The 20,168-nt window shown below is 47.1% G+C and overlaps 1 protein-coding gene and 1 long non-coding RNA gene across 5 annotated transcripts in view; one reads left to right on the forward strand and one right to left on the reverse strand.

The window, feature by feature from the left end:
• Nucleotides 1–7,893: 7,893 nt before the first annotated feature.
• LOC127484236 (uncharacterized) lies at nt 7,894–14,784 on the reverse strand. The gene is made up of 5 exons (XR_007911103.3): nt 14,399–14,784; nt 12,566–12,608; nt 10,901–10,952; nt 10,678–10,712; nt 7,894–8,922 (listed from the first exon to the last, which is right to left on the reverse strand). It is a non-coding gene; the product is annotated as an uncharacterized LOC127484236 (long non-coding RNA).
• Nucleotides 14,785–16,250: 1,466 nt separating this feature from the next.
• The window catches only part of STN1 (STN1 subunit of CST complex), a 49,244-nt gene continuing 45,326 nt past the window's right edge, over nt 16,251–20,168 (forward strand). For 2 of the 4 annotated variants that reach the window (XM_008270473.5, XM_008270475.5), the window contains exons 1-2: nt 16,379–16,687; nt 16,962–17,152. In XM_008270473.5, coding sequence (XP_008268695.3) covers nt 17,002–17,152 — 151 coding nt within the window. In that variant the 5' untranslated portion in view covers nt 16,379–16,687; nt 16,962–17,001. Of the gene's footprint in view, nt 16,688–16,961; nt 17,153–20,168 lie in introns of all 4 variants that reach the window. The other 2 variants (XM_008270474.5, XM_070057275.2) reach the window with 2 other exon arrangements.

The following is a 20,168-nucleotide window of genomic DNA, read 5'->3' on the forward strand; positions in this document are numbered from 1 at the left end:
CGAAGCCAGGAGCCCATAACTCCATCCAGGTCTCTCACATGAGTGGCAGGAGCCCAAGTTTTTGGGCCATCACCTGCTGCCTTCCAAGGAGCATTAATAGGAAGTTAGATGGGAAGTGGAATAGCTGGGATGCAAACTGGCACTGCAATATGGGATCCGACATCCCAGAATGGTTTAACCTGCTGCGTCAAATTGCCAATCTCATATCATCTTTTTAATGATGGTATACAATCTAATCTAATTAATGTGATTTATTTATTCTGTCCTTTATTGCTGGATATTTCTAATTGTAAGCCATTACAAACAATGTTATAAATAATTTTTGCATATTTTATTTCACACATTTGAAATTTCTCTACAGAAAAAATTCCTTCACGTGGAATGCAGAACCAAAAGACATGTGCATTTGTAATTTTGATAGCTGTTGCTATAATTTAAAGTATACTCCAATTTGCACTTTCACTTGCAATGTGTTAAGAGTTCCTGCTATACCACATTCTCACTCACACATTATATCATCAAACTCTTTGATCTTTGCCAATCTGAGAAGTGCAAGTATTACTGCCTTGCATTTCTCTTATTGCAAGACTGAACATTTTCCTATAATATAATCACCCTAACTTTCTACCTTCTCTGTGAACTTTGCACACCAGCCACTTCATGTGAAACTTTTTGAAATTAAAGTTTGTAAAAAGCATTCTTTGGTCACCAATGAGTAAATACAGATTGTCAAATCTGATTGCACTGTCTTTTGAATATGGAAAAAACCACAACCAGTTTTGATGAAGTCATTGACTAATTTTGTAAATGTCAAGTTACAAAATATTATTCTTTACTAAGAATAATTCCTTCAACTTGGAGTTTTCCCTTTTTTCTAAATGAACATGCTATTTATCCAAACAACAATATGAATAAATTTTAAATGCATATTATTGAATGAAAAAAGTCAGAGTAATAAGCCTATATTCTGGAAGAATCTGTATTCTGGAAAAGGCAAAACTTCTGGAGACAAAAAACAGATCAGCGAGTTACTGCCAGGACCTTGGGGAGAAGGAAGTGTTCACAAGGTGAAGCCCAGGGGATTTTTTCAAGCTGTGAAATTATTCTGTGTGCTACTACAGTGGTGGATACACAACACTATTTGTCAAAACCCATAGAACTGTGTAGAACAGAGAACCTTGAAGTAGGTAACATTTTAAACAATCAACAAGGGAGGTTCCCAAGACTGAGTACAGACAGTGACAAAAGGATGTAACTATACTATATTTACATAGCATAACTCTGTAAGGTGCTAACCTAACTACCTTCAGAAACAACTGGACACGAAGACTGATGACAAAAGAAACTGTACTTACACCACACTCTAGTTGATAAGAGTATTTGTCAAGGATTATGTTAAAAATTAAAGGTTTATTTTATTTATTTATTTGAAAGGCAGAGTGACAGAGAGTGAGGTAGAGATCTTCCAACCACGGAGTCACTCCCTAAATGGCCAAAACAGTCAGGGGCGGGCCAGGCTGAAGCCAAGAGCCAACAACTCCATCCTGATCTCCCACATGGCGGCAGGTTGGGCCTTCCAGGCGTATCAGTGGGGAGCAGGGGCTAGAACTAGCACTCTGATTTGGGACGCCAGTATCACCAGCACTGGCTCCACTGCGGCACCACAGCCCCAGACCCCAGGTTAACGATTTTGAAGCTGCTGTACAGCTGCTGGGGTTGAACAAATTAGCGGATGCTTGGTGGATGGTAGAAGTCACAGAGAAGGGGAGGGGACTCAAATGAGGTATTTGGAGCATATTACAGAGACTGATGGATAGGTACAGAAACAATCATAAGGGGACTGGCACTGTAGTGTAGCTGGTAAAGTAATGCTGGCATGCCATATGGGCACTAGTTAGAGTCCTTGCTGCTCCTCTTCCGATCCAGCTCTCTGCTATGGCCTGAGGAAGCAGTAAAAGATGGCCCAAGTCCTTGGGCCCCTACACCCACATGGGAGACCTGGAAGACACTCTGGGCTCCTGGCTTCGGATCGGCACAGCTCCGGCCATTGCAGCAATCTGGAGTGTAAACCAGAGGATGGAAGACTTCTCTCTCTTTCTCTCTGCCTCTGCCTCTCTGTAACTCTGCCTTTCATATAAATACATTTTTTAAAAAAAGAATTAATCATAGGTGTGTGTGTGTGTGTATATATATATATATATATATATATGTTGATATACAGGCAGATATTTCTCAGCCTGTCCACTGGGGGGGCCTGATGGCAAGAACATCCCAGTAGCAGCAAGCACAGCTAGAACGCATCTCTTGGTTTCTTTCTTTTTTAAATATTTATTTATGTATTTATTTGAGAGGCAGAGGCAGAGAGAGAGAGAGAGAGAGGTCTTCTATCCGCTGGTTCACTCCCCAATTGGCCGCAACGGCCAGAGCTGTGCCAATCCGAAACCAGGAGCCAGGAGCTTCTTTTGGGTCTCCCACACAGGTGCAGGGGCCCAAGGACTTGGGCCATCTTCCACTGCTTTCCCAGGCCATAGCAGAGAGCTGGATCGGCAGTGGAGCAGCTGGGACTCAAACTGGCACCCATATGGGATTCCAATACTGCAGGCGGCGGCTTTACCCACTATGCCACAGCGCTGGCCCCTCAATATTGTTTCATGGGTTATGACAGACAACCAGACTGCTGCAAAACATTACTAATATGAAAAACTGCTGCAGGGTTTGTGGGAACTCTGCATTACTACCTTTGCAACTTGTCTATAAATCTAACACTATTTTAAATTAAAAGTTTGAGCATAAAATGATTGTTAGAGGAATGCAGAGATAGCTGTGATAAAGCAAGTATAATAAAATATTAGTGCAGATAAAACTAGATATATATATATATATGGAAAAGAATGAAATTAGATCCATACCTCTCACCGTATACAAAAATCAACTCAACATAGATCAAAGACCTAAATTTAAGACCTGAGACTATGAAATTGCTGGAAATTCCTAACTCCGGCTTCTGATTGGCCGAGCTCCAGCACTGTGGCCATTTGAGGAGTGAACCAGTTGATGGAAGACCTTTCTCTCTGTCTCTCCCTCTTTCTGTCTGTAATTCTACCACTCAAATAAATAAAATCTTTTTAAAATTAAATTATCTTTTGGGGCCAGTGCTGTGGTGTAGTGGGTAAAACTGCCACCTGCAGTGCCAGCATCCCTTATGGGCACCAGTTCGAGAGCCGACTGCTCTACTTCTGATCCTGCTCTCTGCTATGGCCTGGGAAAGTAGTAGAAGATGGCCCAAGTCCTTGGGCCTCTGCACCTGCGTAGGAGACCCAGAAGAAGCTTCTGGCTCCTGGCTTCAGACCAGTGCAGCTGCAGCCATTGCGGCCATTTGGGGAGTGACCAGTGGATAGAAGACCTTTCTCTTTGCCTCTCCCTCTTTCTGTCTGTAATTCTACCACTTAAACAAATAAAATATTTAAAAAATTAAGTTATCTCAAAAATTAAAAAAAGAAAGGAAGGCTCAAGGACAGAGAGAGAGTGGGAGAGAGAGAAGTGGAGGGAGGAACAGAATATCCTTATGTTCTCAGAACTGTATCTACAAACCATATTAAATCTGTTAAAAACTAAAATTAAAATTAAAAATAATTTAAAAGTCAAAAAAATAAAATATTACAGGTAGCTGCCATTGTGGTGCAGCAGGTTAAAGCTGTCACTTGCAATGACTATATCCCTCATGGGAGTGCTGGTACGTGTCCTGGCTACCCTGCTTCTGATCCAGCTCCCTGAAGATGCACCCAGGGAAGGCAGTGGATGATAGCCAGGTATTTAGTCCCTTGCCACTCATGTGGGAGACCACGAGGCAGTTCCTGGCTCTTGCCTTTGGCCTGGCCCAGCCCTGACTGTTGAAGCCATCTGGGGACATAAACCAGCAGTTAGAAGTTCTCCCTCTGACCAGGAAGAAGCACCTGGCTCCTGGCTTCGGATCGGCATAGCTCCGGCCTTTGCGGCCATTTGGGGGGTGAACCAACGGAAGGAAGACCTTTCTCTCTGTCTCTCCCTCTCACTGTCTGTAACTCTACCTGTCAAATTAAAAAAAAAAAGAGCCGGCGCCGTGGCTCAATAGGCTAATCCTCCACCTTGCGGCGCCGGCACACCGGGTTCTAGTCCCGGTTGGGGCGCCGGATTCTGTCCCGGTTGCCCCTCTTCCAGGCCAGCTCTCTGCTATGGCCAGGGAGTGCAGTGGAGGATGGCCCAGGTGCTTGGGTCCTGCACCCCATGGGAGACCAGGAAAAGCACCTGGCTCCTGGCTCCTGCCAGGATCAGCGCGGTGCGCCGGCTGCAGCGGCGGCCATTGGAGGGTGAACCAGCGGCAAAGGAAGACCTTTCTCTCTGTCTCTCTCTCTCACTGTCCACTCTGCCTGTCAAAAAAAAAAAAAAAAAAAAAAAAAAAAAAAAAATTAAAAAAAAAAAAATTCTCCCTCTCTGTTTCTCCCTCTCTCTCTAATGCTCTTAAAAATGAACAAATATTAAGAAAAAATAAAATATTAACAATAAGATCTAGGTGCTAGGCATGCAAGCAGTTATTGTAAAATTCTCCTACCTTTGGGATGTCTGGAAATACGCATTATAAAATCTGGAGGAAAACTAAGGTTAAAAATACACGTGTGGGGATTGTTCCTCTCTCAGAAACCTCCCTGCATGCCACTCTGGCTGGAGGTCTTTGACTCTAATAAACCTTTTTAAATCTCTCTGCTTGTCCACTTGGAAATTCTTCTTCCATGTGAGACAAAGAACCGAGGTAATAAAAATTTATCCCTCACCATTTTCCCATAACATTTTGGTGCCATGACTCAGGTTGCAGCTCCAACGTGACACATATATTGCTAAAGTTCAATTCCAGCCAGCATCGGATCATCTCACCGGACCAGGAGACCTTTTATTTAAGGAATACAAACTTCATGCATTTTATAGATACAACTTTGGGAAATGGTGATTCTTCCCACCATACCAGCCCTCCCACCCCTCTTCCTCCTCCCTCTCCTATTCACATTCTTATTTTTTATTAGAATCTATTTTCGATTAACTTTATACACATATGATTAACTCTGTATTAAGAGTTCAATAAATTGTATGTCTTTATAAAAATACAGATTATGTGACTTCTAAAAATAAAAAAAAATACATGTATCATGATGAGTTAGGTGTGCAAACCCCACTGTCAGCTAGGGCCTCTCCGCTTTGTCCATCTTTGGCTCAAAAATACAAATCTTGTGAATTTTTTTTTACATTGTAAACGTTACTATTTACTTACAGGTGTGATTATGAACAGGAAGTTGGCCAAAAAAACAGAAAAATTTCTCTGTTGCATTTCTATTCTGGCCATTGTAATGATGCACTTTTTGCTCATGATTATCAATGAAAATGATCTTGTTATGTGGGAGGGTATTTAAAATTAAACCCTCTGGGTAGGCAGTCACTAGATATGCCACTGTGAGTCAACCGAGCACGCCTTGCTGAGGCTGAACTGGAAAGGGGTCACAGAGGCAGTTTTGCTGGCCTCTCCTTGAGGCATTGAGAGCCCAGTGGGCAGCAGGGATGGCAGCAGTAGGGGTGGGGAATCTGGCAGCCTGGGCAGTACCTTCACAGCCTTGTGTCAGTCAGTAAGGAGCCTACTGACAGCTTCACCAAGGCATCCGCAGGACACGCAGGCCTTGGGCCTGTGGGGCTTGGCACTGGAGCCTCGGTAGCAGACACAGCCCCCAGGAGCTGGAACAAAGCAGGGGGATGGTCACAGTGACACCACCTGGTATCTGGGGAAAAAGCCAAAGAAGCACAATTTTCTATCAGGGCTCCAGTTGCATCTCCATTCTGGCTTGTCAGGCAATGCAGCTTAGAGCGTCTACATTTTCTATGCAAATTGTTGGAGAACAATTTTAAAAGGCTGTTACCATTTTGCTGCCTTTTATAAATCATTCTTATTTTGGACAACTCCTCCCCACTTTCCTGATTTGTATCGTGATGAGTTAGGTATACAAACCCCACTGTCAACTGGGGCCTCCCTGTCCGCTCCATCTTTGGCTCAATTGGTCCAATCTTTGAAGATCTCCAGGAGGACCTGGATTCTCTGGGCCCTTGGGACTTACATTAGCATCTGTCTGGTCTACAGCACTGGAGCACGCCTGTGAACCGCCGCCCCCAGCGGCCTATGGAGAGAGGTGCCTTGCCCCTGCAGACTGAGCGGAGTGATGGAGGAGTTTCATGGCAAAGCTAGCGACTTCAAGCACTACACCTGCTGGCTAGAAAGGCTCCGGTGGCAGGGCTGCTCTGTGTCGTGGACCTGCTTCAAAGCCCAGGTCAAAGCTGGAAACCTCCCCAGTTACCAGAAAGAGGGCCGACGCAGTACTCCTGAGCATGGAAAATGCTGCCCAATCCGCCCAGGCACTCTGCTTTTTTCTCCTGGCGGCATGAGATGAACAACTTGTCCTTTGTTTTGGAGAGGAGGTCCCGGTCAGGCCCAGCCAGCACCCTGATGTAGGCATTTCACTGATGTGGTGGAGCCCCCACCCCCTGGAGCACAGGTGCCTCCTCAAGGCCTCCGGTGTGCTTGCACTTCTTGCTCACCTAGGATCATTCACGTGATTTCCTTGATAGCGCCGGCCACTTTGCTGGGATGTTTTCTCCAACTTCCTTCCAAGAGCCATCCCAGCAGTGTAACAGAGCTGTTCCCTGAGCTCCTTGCCACGGTGCACTTACATCACAGGAGAATGCTCTCTTAGTGAATCCTTCCCTGTGCAACTTTCGGTTTTTCCCTGTTGATTATGCAAACTCAGAATCCATACAAACTCTTCCAGTTTCTGCCAAGCTGTGTTGCCTGGGTCCCGCAGCTCCCCCTGAGAAATCGTCTCTCTCTTCCCTTAGGAGGCCCAGAACTTATGTCGTGATTTAACTCGTTACTGATTTGGGCAGGGCAGAGGAGGGAGTTTAGATCCTGTGGGGCAATGAGGTGTTTTCTTGGAAGGCCAAAATCTCCGTGTTGACTTCAAAAGCAGGGAAGGTTAATCTTTAACCAACCGGAAGTGCGCGGGCCCTTCTCTAGGCCCAAGGGATTCAGCGGAAATCAAGATTTGTCCGGCGCCGTGGCTCAATAGGCTAATCCTCCACCTTGCGGCGCCGGCACACCGGGTTCTAGTCCCGGTCGGGGCGCCGGATTCTGTCCCGGTTGCCCCTCTTCCAGGCCAGCCCTCTGCTATGGCCAGGGAGTGCAGTGGAGGATGGCCCAGGTGCTTGGGCCCTGCACCCCATGGGAGACCAGGAAAAAGCACCTGGATCCTGGCTCCTGCCATCGGATCAGCGCGGTGCGCCGGCTGCAGCGGCGGCCATTGGAGGGTGAACCAACGGCAAAGGAAGACCTTTCTCTCTCTGTCTCTCTCTCTGTCCACTCTGCCTATCAGAAAAAAAAAAAAAGATTTGTAAGAATTTTGAGTCCTATGTCCTCAACCCAAATCTCAAAATCCTGTTCCTGCCCAGTTAGGACTGTGACTTGACATAAAAACAGAGTAGAAGTTACTCACGTAAGGCCACTGCTAAGAAATAAAAGATCAAATCAGAAAACTAGAAACATCCAACAAATCAGGTTGTCGAGCAGCAGCAACAAAGTCTCCTGAGAAGCTAAAGTCAAGTGCTGAGTCTCCCAGCAAAAGGACTGAAGTGGTGACTCTGGGCTGGGGCCGGGGGCTGCCGGGAGCGGCTTTCTTCACAGGCTGCATGAGGGATTCTGATGCAAGCGACGCCAGATCACACTCTAAGTGACAATGAAGCTTTTCTTCTGTCCACTTTATTTTAACCCATCAATTAATCACAGATTGGGTTTTCAAATTTCTTAGCAAGTTTGGTTGCCAGATAAAATACAGAACACATAGTTAAATTTGTACTTCAGATAAAAAATACATAACAAATACATAAAAAATACATAACTAAAGTATAAGGATACCTCATGGGAACAGGATCATCATAATCACCATCATAATAAATATACTATTTTTTTCAATATATTATAATAAAATATGATACTAGGAATAACTTTTAAATCATATGATCAAATTAAGCAGGTATAAATATTATGAACAATATTATAACAAGATGTAATATAAATTTTTAGAAATAATAGTCATTAATTATCTGAAATTTAAATTTAAACATCCTGCATTTTTATTTGCTAGCTCTTCTAATGAAGGGAATTTTCAAATTTACACAAAATGAGAAAGAATAAATTAAGCCCACATGTAACTATCCTGCTGCTAGACAATTATCAACATTTTGCTCCAAAAGTTTTTCTATTGAAGTTTTGTGTCTATCATCTCCTAGGCTGTGGCAGATTCAGAAAACAAAACAAAACAAAACAAAACATGTTCTTCAATAGTTTATCACCAAGTTGGGGAAACAATGTACACATTCACAGGATGACTAGTGAAGAGTAAGTGCTGTCAGCCCCCAGGAGTTAGGGGAAGGGAGCAGCCGGCAGCTGCAGCCCTAGTCGTCCTGAATGAGCGGAGCCTGGAGTTGACATTGTGTTAGGCCTGGTAAGATCTGCATCAGGGAAGAAGGGGTGGAGGAGCAGGCTTTCAGGCGGGGTAACCAGCACTGCCAGATTGGATTCACTCTGGTGCTACTAAAAAGACTCCGCATTGGAAAGCACTCACCGTGCCGCCCCTCCCGCCGTGATCATCGGGAGCCAGAGCAGCTGTCACCCATCAGGCTGAAGCCCATCACACATCAAGCACTGCTGCAAATCCCATCATCAGCACCGATTAGCTCTTGAACGTGTCAGCATAATAGCTGCTCCATCTTCTCTGGGTGACTCGTTAATTAACCTCTGGAATGTGCTGTCTTTGACATCATTGGGGAGTTAAATTTTTTCCTTGATTGAAAGTAGCCCTGGGGAGAATTATAACTTGATAAGAGAAGCAAGATTCTATTCAATTGGCCAGCTTTATTCTAACGCTTATAAAATGCCACGGTTACTTGGGCCTGTGGGCACATGTCAAGTAATGAAGAAAAAGACAGAACAGCACTATATTTCTTCTCCTGAATTCCATTAACATTTTAAATGATCTATTTTTCTATTCAAGTGACAAGAACACCAAATATGAGGTCTTACAAAGTTAGTAAGTTCACTTTTTAAAAAAAATTATTTTTTAATCTTTATTTGAAAAGCAGAGTGAGAAAGAGAGAAAGATCTTTCATCCGTTGATTCACTACCAAATGCCCACAACAGCGGGTTCTGGCCAGGCAGGAGACAGGAACCAAGAATTCCCTCCTGGTCCCCTGTGAACGTGGCAGGGACCTAACTGCTGGGACCATTATCCACCGCTTTCCCAGGCACATAGGCAGGTAGCTCAATTGAAAGTAGAGTAGCTGGGATTCAAACTGGCTCCGTATCCAGGATGCAGGCACCCCAAGCATCAGTTTAATCTACTGTGCTACAGTGCTTGCCTCAACAAGTTCATTTTTTAATTCCTCTCAACTTTACATGTCACTTCAAATACTAAGTTTGCAAACTTGAAAAAGTATTAAATCAAAATGTAATATAGGTATAGATTCTGAAGCAACAAATAACCAGGACTCCTAAAAGCCCTCTTCTGGCTCCCTTCCAGTCGCCATTCCCACAAAGAATAGCCACTATCCTCTCAGAGTATAGAACAGTTTCGTCTGGTTTTGTACTTTATATAAATACAAGTAGAACCATATATTAGGGCTGGCACTGTGGCGCAGTGGGTTAATGCCCTGGCCTGAAGCGCTGGCATCCCATATGGAAGCCAGTTCGAGACCCAGCTGCTATACTTCAGAACCAGTTCTCTGCTATGGCCTGGGAAAGCAGTAGAGAATGGTCCAAGTCCTTGGGCCCCTGCACCAGCATGGGAGACCCGGAAGAAGCTCCTGGCTCCTGGCTTCGGATTGGCGCAGCTCTGACCACTGCGGCCAATTGGGGAGTAAACCAGCGGATGGAAGACCTCTCTCTCTCTCTCTCTCTCTCTGCCTCTCCTCTCTCTGTGTAACTCTGATTTCAAATAACTAAATAAATCTTTTAAAAAATAACCATGTACTATGTATTCTATTCTCTGGCTTCTTTCACTCAACCCTACATTTATGAGATTTAAGGGATGCTAATTTAAAAACAACTTTTGTTATTAACGAATATGGACTCAATAATAAAAAATGGGAGAGGCAGGCATTTGGCGTGGTGGTTAAGATGATGCGTGGGAGTACCTGAGTTTGAGTCTTGGCTCTGCTTCTGATTCCAGCTTCCTGCTTAAGACACACCCTGGGGACAGCAGCTGATGGGTCAGGTAGTTGGATCCCTGCCACCCAGACTGAGTTCCCAGCTTCTGGTTTCAACCTGGCCCAGCCCCGTTTGTGGCAGCTATCTGAGGAGTGAACCACAGAATGGAAGCTCTCCCATCTCTCTCAAATAAATTAAACATTTTTAAAAAAATAATTGGATAATACATTATCATTTCAAATTACTTTTTAAATTACACTTACACATTTTATCTGATCAAGGTTATGGACTTTTACAAAGGTCCTGCTTAAAACGAAAAGCTATTATTTCTTTTGAGCGTTTTATAAGTCCTTTTGTCCTGGCCTATTATTATGATTATGAATCCAATTTCTCCTAAACATAAAACTTACCCAGATCCAAAGGCCTTACAAGCTCTGCAGCATCTCTAGGACAAGAGAAATGTGAGAATTAGACCCAGGTGTCTTCCAGCTGGTGCACACCCTGGTGGCTGGCTGCCAGCTTGGCCCCTGTAAGGACGCCTGTCATGTCAGAGCCGCAGTCCTGGGCTTTCTCAGAAGAGCGGGTGTACGCCTTAGCCTCGAGGAGAACAAAGGTTTGCCTCTTTCCACTCACCTCTTTAGGAGCACGACTCCACAAACCAGGCTCAGCATTGCCCTAAGGTGCACTTAAAAAAAAAGAAAAACCTTTAGGAAAACTTTTCAATCCTTTTTTTTTCAATTTTAAAAATTTCAATAAAACACACATAAAATGTTCCATTTTAACCAATTTTAAGTGCACAATTCCGTGGTGTTAAGTATATTCACGCTTTGGGCAGCCATGACTACCTCCCGTCTCTAGAACTCTTCAATCTTGCAAAATGGAAACTCTGTACTCCTTAAACAATACATTCCTCCCTCTACCTAGCCCCCGGCAACCATCATTTGATTTTCTTCAAGATACAGGAGTTTAACGTTCTGTGAGAATTCTTTCTCATGCTCTCATTCCAGGCTTCTGGGACACATTTTCCCAACGACAAGGTCATTCCCTGCTCTCCGAAATGAATGTCTATCAGTTCCTGTTCTCTTCATCTTTGCAAAGGTCATCCTAACCTTTGTGTCAAGTTCAGTCAGCTCGATCTTCTGGGCACGAAGGAGGAGTTACTGGCATTAACTGTAAGGCCATGGAGGTCATCCCCCCTCAGCCACGGCCATGGTCATTTGCCACTCCACGAAGTGCTCTAGGTGAGTTGTGCTCCCGGTTCTCGCCACACCTTCTGCTCACAGAGCAAACACTTTCAATCTCCAGGAGACAGAACAGATGGAGAATGACTGTTTTTTCCAATCCATTTCTGAACTGTCCTAGCGTTCAGTCCTTTGCCCTTTATTTTAGAGCCACCTTATTCCTCCTGATACAATACGAAGCTGCTGGTAACTAAAAGCCTGACTATCAGGGACTTCCCGTCATGGCTGAATGAGGAGCTCAGCAATTTATCTCCCCCAAACGTAACCCTAAATCTGGACAAAGTCGACTAACACAACCACTTGAGCACCCTGAGGATAGATCAGAGATACACATGAAAAGCAGCTATGCTTGAACAACGACTGCGCTTCACGCATGAACAATGGGAGTCCCTGGCACTCTGGCCCAGGGCTGCTCCCATTCCTCTTGCCGCCTGCTGCTTGTTTGATGCTGATGTTCTATTGAGTCAGGGCAGGTTGTACCAGCAGCAACTCAGTCCCCTTCAAAGGGGCTCACTCCTTTGGGACTGCCTATGCCTCCATGGAGGAAGGAAGAGCAGCGGAAGTAATAATGACATGGGGTTTCATAATTATTGCTTTATACAATCCCGTGCCTTTGAAAGAAGTTAAGACAAGAAACGGGGAATAAAATTACTCTTAATTCTTTTTTGAAACCCCATGTCGGCCAGCAACGCGGCTCACTAGGCTAATCCTCCGCCTAGCGGCGCCGGCACACCGGGTTCTAGTCCCGGTCGGGGCGCCGGATTCTGTCCCGGTTGCCCCTCTTCCAGGCCAGCTCTCTGCTGTGGCCAGGGAGTGCAGTGGAGGATGGCCCAAGTGCTTGGGCCCTGCACCCGCATGGGAGACCAGGAAAAGCACCTGGCTCCTGGCTTCAGATCAGCGTGATGCGCTGGCCGCAGCGGCCATTGGAGGGTGAACCAACAGCAAAAAGGAAGACCTTTCTCTCTGTCTCTCTCTCTCACTGTCCACTCTGCCTGTCAAAAAAAAAAAAAAAAAAAAAAAACAACAACAACAACAAAAAACCCATGTCATTACTCACCCAGAGCTTCTTTTCCTTCTGCATACCCAGCATACAGTACTTTCTTGTGTGCATCCAACATGTAAAGAACAGTTGATTTTTGTAATTAATTAGTAAATGAATAACATCCCAAGCAGAGTGAGAGTAGTAAAAGAGAATATTGCATATTCTAGAAACTATAAATTGTTCCAAAAACCTCCAGTTGTATTTCCCAAATTGAATTCCATAATATGTTAATAGTCTGGTGCTCAAATATTATGCATCCCATTCCTTTCTTAAGATATTCTCAGGACACAGGGCTGGTGTTGTGGTGTAGGAGGGAAAGCTGCCCCCTGCTATGTTGGCATCCATTTGGGCATAGGTTCAAGTCCTGGTTGCTCCACTTCTTATCCAGCTCCCTGCTAAATGGCCTGGGGAAAGCAGCAGAATATAGCCCCAGTGCTTGGGCCCCTGCCACGCATGTGGAAGACCCAGAAGAAGCTCCTGGGTGCTGGCTTCAGCCTGGCCCAGCCTTGGACCATTGAGGTCATTTGGAGAGTGAACCAGCAGATGGAAGATCTCTCTCTCTCTCTCTCTCTGTAACTCTGCCTTTCAAATAAATAAATAAATATTTTATAAAAAAAGGATATTCTCAGTACACATTACTGTGTTTAAATCCATATAATGGGCTTCAATCCAAACTTCTTTGGCCAGACTTTCATCAACATCTTGAGGAAGTGGCCCTCAGAAGAGTGATGAGATACTGGCCTGGAGTCTAGGCAAGATTTGAGGGAGTTGGGGGAGATGAGCCTGGAGAAGTAGATTGTGGCCAGGCCAGAGGGAGCTGGTTTGAAATGCAAGGACTTTGAATTTTACTTTACTAATTACAGAAAACTATTGAAATATGTTAGACAAAAGAGTAACATTGTCTAATTCACGTTAAAGTTTTTATTTATTTATCTATTCCAGATGTAGAGACAGAGAGGTATCTCATCTGCTAGTTCACTCCCCAGATGCCCATAAAAATGCCCATAACCTGGGCAGAAGTTAGGAGTCAGGAACACAATCCAGGTCTCTCCCATAGATGGCCAGGAAGCATCTATTTGGGCCATCACCTACTGCCTCCTGGGGTCTGCCCTAGCAGGAAGCTGGAACTGGGCACTGACAGAGCACTCTAACCCCAGTACTCTGACCTAGACATATTAACCTCCAGGCCAAACACCAGCCCCTAATTTGCATTTCACAAGGGTCATCCTGACAGCAGTGTAGACAGTAAGTTGGAGGGAGGACAGGCTGGAAGCAGAGGAACTGGTTAGAAGGCAGTGTCAGTGATCCAGGCAACTGGAGTGGCTCAGGAACAGGGAGAAGGGACTAAATTAAGAAAACATATTTAGGAAGCAAACTGCCAGGTATTCACTACTGAGTGTGTCTCGGGGTGAGAGAGAGGGAGGTGCCCTTGAAACCCTCGACTTCTCTGACTTGGACAACTGACAGTGGTAATGACTTCCATAGCGACGTTCCAGTAGTGACCTTTATGAGATACCCGTTCAATTTCCTCGCTTTCCAGGGAAACTTGCTAAAATCTTAACTTTCTGGAAAAGATCGTCTACTCTGTCCGAAAGGCCTGAGAGACCAAGTTGCTTCACATGGAGAAGCCGTAGCAAGTGTCGCTAGCATTAAGTGCTGAGTTTTGAGATATCTGCTGGGTGCGCGGTGGAATCCCAAGCTGAAGAGCCTGGCCGTGGGGCTGCAGGCTTCAGAAGGGCCTAGCCTCGCACCCAGGCAGGAGCCTGGCGGGGAAGGAGGCTGAGAGGAAGAGGAGCCTCCAAACTCCCCTAAATGCTTCTGCAGTCTGAAGTTCTGTTCACACCTCACCTCGGGTTTCAGCTGTAAATGACGCCTTCAGGTTTGAGTTTCAGATCAAAAGAATCCCCGTAGACTCCTGGGAGTCCTCCCTTTTCTATGAAAGATGACATCAGAGGCTTGTGCCCTGCTGACATCACCTGGGAGACGGCCCCTCCTCCACCTTGGCTGCAGGAAGCTGGAGTCCCGGGGCTCTGCTCTCCAGCCCGGTACCCCTGGAAGCCCTGAGAGTCTTTCCTGAAGACAGCTCAGGCTCTGAGCACGCCCAGTGGGGACTTTCTTCTTGGGTTCCACCCTGGAGCAGATGTAGGCAGTCAGGAAAATGTCACCCAACCTGTCTCTCCCCCACCTGACAGGTGTGCCAGAAACACCTGTCCTGCTGGGCTGTGTCCTTGAAGAGAGCCTGCCTCTGGTCAGAGAGAGGTCTTCTGACAAACTCTTACCCTCCACGGGCCCAATACAGTGCAATTGGGACTGTCCATTACCTAGGACTCTGGTTTTTTAGCTTCTTAGGTTGTTCAGGGAGGTAATTAAATGCCCTGGTTCTAATGACACATAGTTTCCATTCTAGTTACTTAAAGTTCCTTCTCTGATAAATAGTTTAGCAATGAGCTCTGGTGACCACTGGCCTCCTCAGGGTGACCAGACTCCTGCCACTGTTTGAGACCACTTCTAAAGTTGTCAGGGTCTTGGGGATGGCACTGTGACTTAGCTGGTAAAGCCGCCACCTACAGTGCTAGCATCTTCCACTGCTTTCTCAGGCTATAGCAGCGAGCTGGATCGGAAGTGGAACAGCCAGGAGCCCATATGAGATCCGGCACTGCAGGTGGTGGCTTTACCCGCTATGCCACAGCGCCGGCCCCTGCAGATGCTCTTTTCTTCAGGTCTCTCTCACACAAACATAGGCTAATTTCCAGCTTCCTAGCAAACAATTGCATGTGAATTAGGAAGAATTCTTCTTTTAAAAAATATTTTTTTATTTGAAAGGCATTGTTACAGAAGCAGAGGCAGAGAGGGCGATGTCTCCCATCTACTGGTTCACTTCCCAAATGACCACAACGGCCAGAGCTGGGCGATCCAAAGCCAGGAGCCTGAAGCTTCTTCCAGATCTTCCACGTGGGTGCTGGGGCCCAAGGACTTGGGCCATCTTCTACTGCTTTCCCAGGCCGTGGCAGAGAGCTAGATCGGAAATGGAGCAGCTGGGACTTGAACCTGTGGCACCCATATAGGATGCCGGCACTGCAGGCGGCTGCTTTAGCCGGCCCCAGGAAGAACTCTTGCCATCCCCAATAATGTCACCATGTACGCGCGGGTGTGGAGCAAAGTTTATCTTTTCTCGGCTTAAATTCGGACTGCTAGGGGCCAGGCACCATGAGGGCGGCCATGCCTTGCTTTTCGAAGTTCTTCATGGGTGCAGCAGTCCAGACGGCGGACCGAGTAAGGAATGAGACAAACTGTATTAGGATGATCTCGCACAGGCTTGTTTGGGGCAGAGCATGACCTCAGCTTCATTGGAGGGCTCAAATTTAGATACCGATACTATCTCCACTGTGTCAGCGGATCCTCTGACAACAGTAAGCAAACAGTTAACCTACAGCACAACGCAATCCTGCTTTGGGCGCTGCGTTTTGTTGTTCTTTTAATATGTGAGGAAGTAAAACAAACAGATCTTGTCCCACCCTCTGGGAGATCCGGGTTCAGAATCCCGCCACTAGCGCGGGGGCGGGGTAAAAGGGACAATGGCAGGGAGGAGCTGGGCCTGCCGGAATTTCGGGGGTGGCTTTGGGGCCACGGAGATTTCGGACCCGAGAGTGGGCTCAGGCCAGGCCGGGGGCGGGGCCTCAGGCGGCCCGAGTCAATCCTCCACCGCGCAGCCCCGCCACCGCCACCGGGAGCAGAGCGCGAGGCGGGGCCGCGGCGCAGTGGGCGGGGCCGCGGCGCAGTGGGCGGGCCGTCGCAAGGTCCCGGCTGCAGGAAGGAAGTTGGCGGGCCGGGAGAGCAGGTTGGTCCCGCGGAGAGGGCGGTGTGGGGCCGGAACCCTAGGTTCGACCTCGGCCATCTGCTCGCGCGCCGGAAGGGCGGGGCCCCGGCGTCCCAGGCTGCTGCGGGCGGCGGCGCGGAGGCGTTAGGAAGTGCTACCGCGGGCCCGCTTTTTGTTTCCTTTTTTTTTTTCTCCCCTCATCTCCAAAAGCGGATGGTGCAAGGGCAGGGAGACGACCTGATCCACCTACTGTTCCCCAAGACAGTGGCTAGGCGGGTTTCCATTCCTCCCTGGACCCCTCCCATTAAAGTGGGTTCAGGGTACGTTTGTATGGACGATTCTCCCCTATGAGGAATCATGGGGTTTAGCCGGTTTGAAGTGGGAGAGCCCTGAAGGAGCTCGGGGGTCCACCCACGAGGAACGCCTTTTCCATAACCCTTGGCATGCAGCCTGACAGATCTGGGAACCCAGAGTTGAGCCCACCCCCATCCTTTTCCCTACCCCCCACCCCCGAGTCGGGATGCTGGCCTGTGAACAGCTTCCGGCCCTGTTAGTTTCGCCCACGTTAGACGCCTTGCTTTCTGTGTCGCCTAGGTCCTAGGCCCACGGCCGTAGAGCCTTTTGGGGAAGCTGGATGCCTCAGCCCAGCCCGATGCAGTCTGAATCCAGCCCGTGTGAAGAGGAGACCCCTGCCCTCCTGTGGGGTTTGGATCCTGTGTTTCTGGCCTTTGCAAAGCTCTACGTCAGGGATATCCTGGCTATGAAGGAGTCCCGCCAAGTGCCAGGTATGTGGCTGGTCAGCCTGAGGAATGTCTTGGGCTGCAGACGCAAGACCTCTTTCTGCCCCAACGCTGCGGGCAGCTGGAGTTGAGGGCCTTACAGGAGAGCCTTCCCTGACACAGGCTTTGGATATAATCTAGCCTGGACCCTCGAATGAGATCATCTCTCTGCCATTAAAAAAAAAAAGAATAGATGCTTGGGGTGTTTGTACGGAGGAATATTTTCCTATGTATTCAGGGTCTTTCGGATTTAAAACTGCTCAGTTTTTCTCTGGGCCTGTGCCAGGCGTTGATTGTAGGCCTGGCCCCTTTCCTCACTGTGGCCCTGACCTGACCTGGCATGTGACTCACCTTCTGTAAAGCTTAGGTTTCTTTGCAAAGATGGGGATTAACCCTGCCCGATTTTCTAGCTGGGTTGTTTTTGTTCTGAGTTAGAATCAGAACAAGGTAAGGTCACTGCAGGGAAGGATACCATGTCTTGTGTCTTGTTTACTTTTGTAATTGCAGTCCATTTTTTTTGTTTGTTTTTTTGTTTTGACAGGCAGAGTGGACAGAGAAAGAGACAGAGAGAGAAAGGTCTTCCTTTTGCCATTAGTTCACCCTCCAATGGCCACCGTGGCCGGCACACCGCGGCCGGCACACCACGCTGATCCGAAGGCAGGAGCCAGGTGCTTCTCCTGGTCTCCCGTGGGGTGCAGGGCCCAAGCACTTGGGCCATCCTCCACTGCACTCCCTGGCCAGAGCAGAGAGCTGGCCTGGAAGAGGGGCAACAGGGACAGAATCCGGCGCCCCGACCGGGACTAGAACCCGGTGTGCCAGCACCACAAGGCGGAGGATTAGCCTATTGAGCCGTGGCGCTGGCCAATTGCAGTCCATTGTAATTCTAGTGCCTGATATAGAGTGGGCCTTTAGGATTGGCCTTTAGACCAGCTGTTAAGACACCATTTCTTGTATCCCAACACTTGGGTTTCTTTCTTTCCCTCCCTTCTTCCCTTTCTTCCTTCCTTCCTTCCTTGAAAGTCCGAGTTACACAGAGAGAGGAGAGGCAGAAAGAGAGAGAGGTCTTCCATTTGCTGGTTCACTCCCCAGTTGGCTGGAGCTGTGCCTATCTGAAGCCAGGCACCAGGAGCTTCTTCTGGGTGTCCCATGCTGGTGCCATCTTCTGTCGCTTTCCCAGACCATAGCAGAGAACGAGATAGGAAGAGGAGCAGCCGGGACCAAACCAGCGTTCGTATGGGATGCCGGACTGCAGGCGGTGACTTTACTCGCTACGCCACAGTGCTGGCCCCAACACTTGGGTTCTTTACAGAGCTTCAGCTTCAGACTCCAGCTTCTTGCTGTGCAGACTCTGGGAGTCACCAGTGATGGCTCAAGTAATTGGGGTCCCTGCCACCCATGCAGGAGTTGTGGATTAAGTTCCCAGCCCTCTGCTTCACCCTGTGAGGGCATATAGGGAAGGAACCAGTGGATGAAAGCACCCCCTTTCTTCTCAAAAGAAAAGTAATAGAAGATGGGGCTGGCGCTGTGGTGTAGTGGGAAAGGCGCCGCCTGCAGTGCCAGCATCCCATATGGGCGCTGGTTCAAGTCCCAGCTGCTCCACTTCTGATCCAGCTCTCTGCAATGGCCTGGGAAAGCAGTGGAAGATGTCCCAAGTGCTTGGGCCCCTGCACCCACATGGGAGACCTGGAAGAAGCTCCTGGCTCCTGGCTTTGGATTGGCACAGCTCGGGCCATTGTGGCCAACTGAGGAGTGAACCAGCAAATGGAAGACCTCTCTCTCTCTCTCTCTCTCTCTCTCTCTGCTTCTCCTTCTCTCTCTGTGTAACTCTGACTTTCAAGTAAAATAAAATCTTCAAAAAAAAAAAAAAAGTAACTGAAGCCATGAAACATAAATGTAAAGTTTAAAACAAAAACCAGAAGCCAAAAAACTTGTGTTACAGTGGTGGTTACTAAAGACAGGCTCCTAATGCCTGAAACTGTAACATAGTTTGGGGGGTACATTTGAATAATGGGCGTAGTTGTGAGTCTTCAGGGTTGGCTGTGCTGTCTGAGAAGTTTGTTAAACTCTGCCTTATTGAGTGAAGCTTTGCAGGCCAGGGCTCTCTGGAGAGCAGCCGTGAGTCAGAAGCCGCCGAGAACCTCCAGCGTGCACAGTTTTCATGAGATGAGCCTTTGTGTTTCCAGTTGTGTGTACAGATGGACTTGGCTGACCTTACACTAAAGCCTTCTGTAGAGATTTTCACCATACCTTTATTTCCTAATTATTGTTGAAAATGGTCTGGGTTTTTTGTTGTTGTTGTTGTTGTTTTTGCCCTTGGAAAGCAGCCAACATCATCATTTCTGTTTTCCAGAACAATCTGGTATTCATCACAGCTCATCTCAGGAAGACATTAATTCACACCAAATGCCAGCCTTGGTTAAAAAGCTGTGGGTGTGCAAGCAAACATTAGGGACATGACAGGGGCTTAATGCTTCCTGAGGGCAAAGGGCTTTATGATGTATTAAAAACAAACCAGTGGAAGCTGGCGCTGGTGATCTTTGCTTCGTCGCGGGTAAGAATGTTTCAGATGTGTCTTTAAAAAATGCAACCTCATGATTAGATCAGACATCAGCCATAATTTTATAGCATGAACTTCTTGACTGTGTGAGGGATCTGAGGAGTGGAAATGCTACTAGTCTGGGTTTATAGTTTGTTGTTGTTGGGTTTGGTGTAGCATAAAGAGAAAACTGTTGACCACATAACATTTAAAATTGTTTAAACAGCAAAGAATATGTTATTCAAAATAACAAAAGGTAAAAAAAAAAAATTAACCAAAAACTGACAAAACTTGAAACAGATGTGTCTTGATGACTTTAGCTGCCCTTTGTCTTTGGTCCTTGGAGTGTCCAGGCGGCCCCTTGAACCGAACCTGAGTTTATGCTAATGAGGTGCCTTTTGCTGGGCCCCTGGATAGTTTCAGAATGAGCCGGGTCCTTTCAGCCCATTCCCTTGGTAGGACAGCAGATTGAGCAGGTTCAGTTTG

This window comes from Oryctolagus cuniculus, chromosome 15 (assembly GCF_051225735.1).
Source record: "Oryctolagus cuniculus isolate XC-2025 breed Fujian yellow rabbit chromosome 15, ASM5122573v1, whole genome shotgun sequence".
Taxonomy (NCBI): Eukaryota; Metazoa; Chordata; class Mammalia; order Lagomorpha; family Leporidae; genus Oryctolagus; species Oryctolagus cuniculus.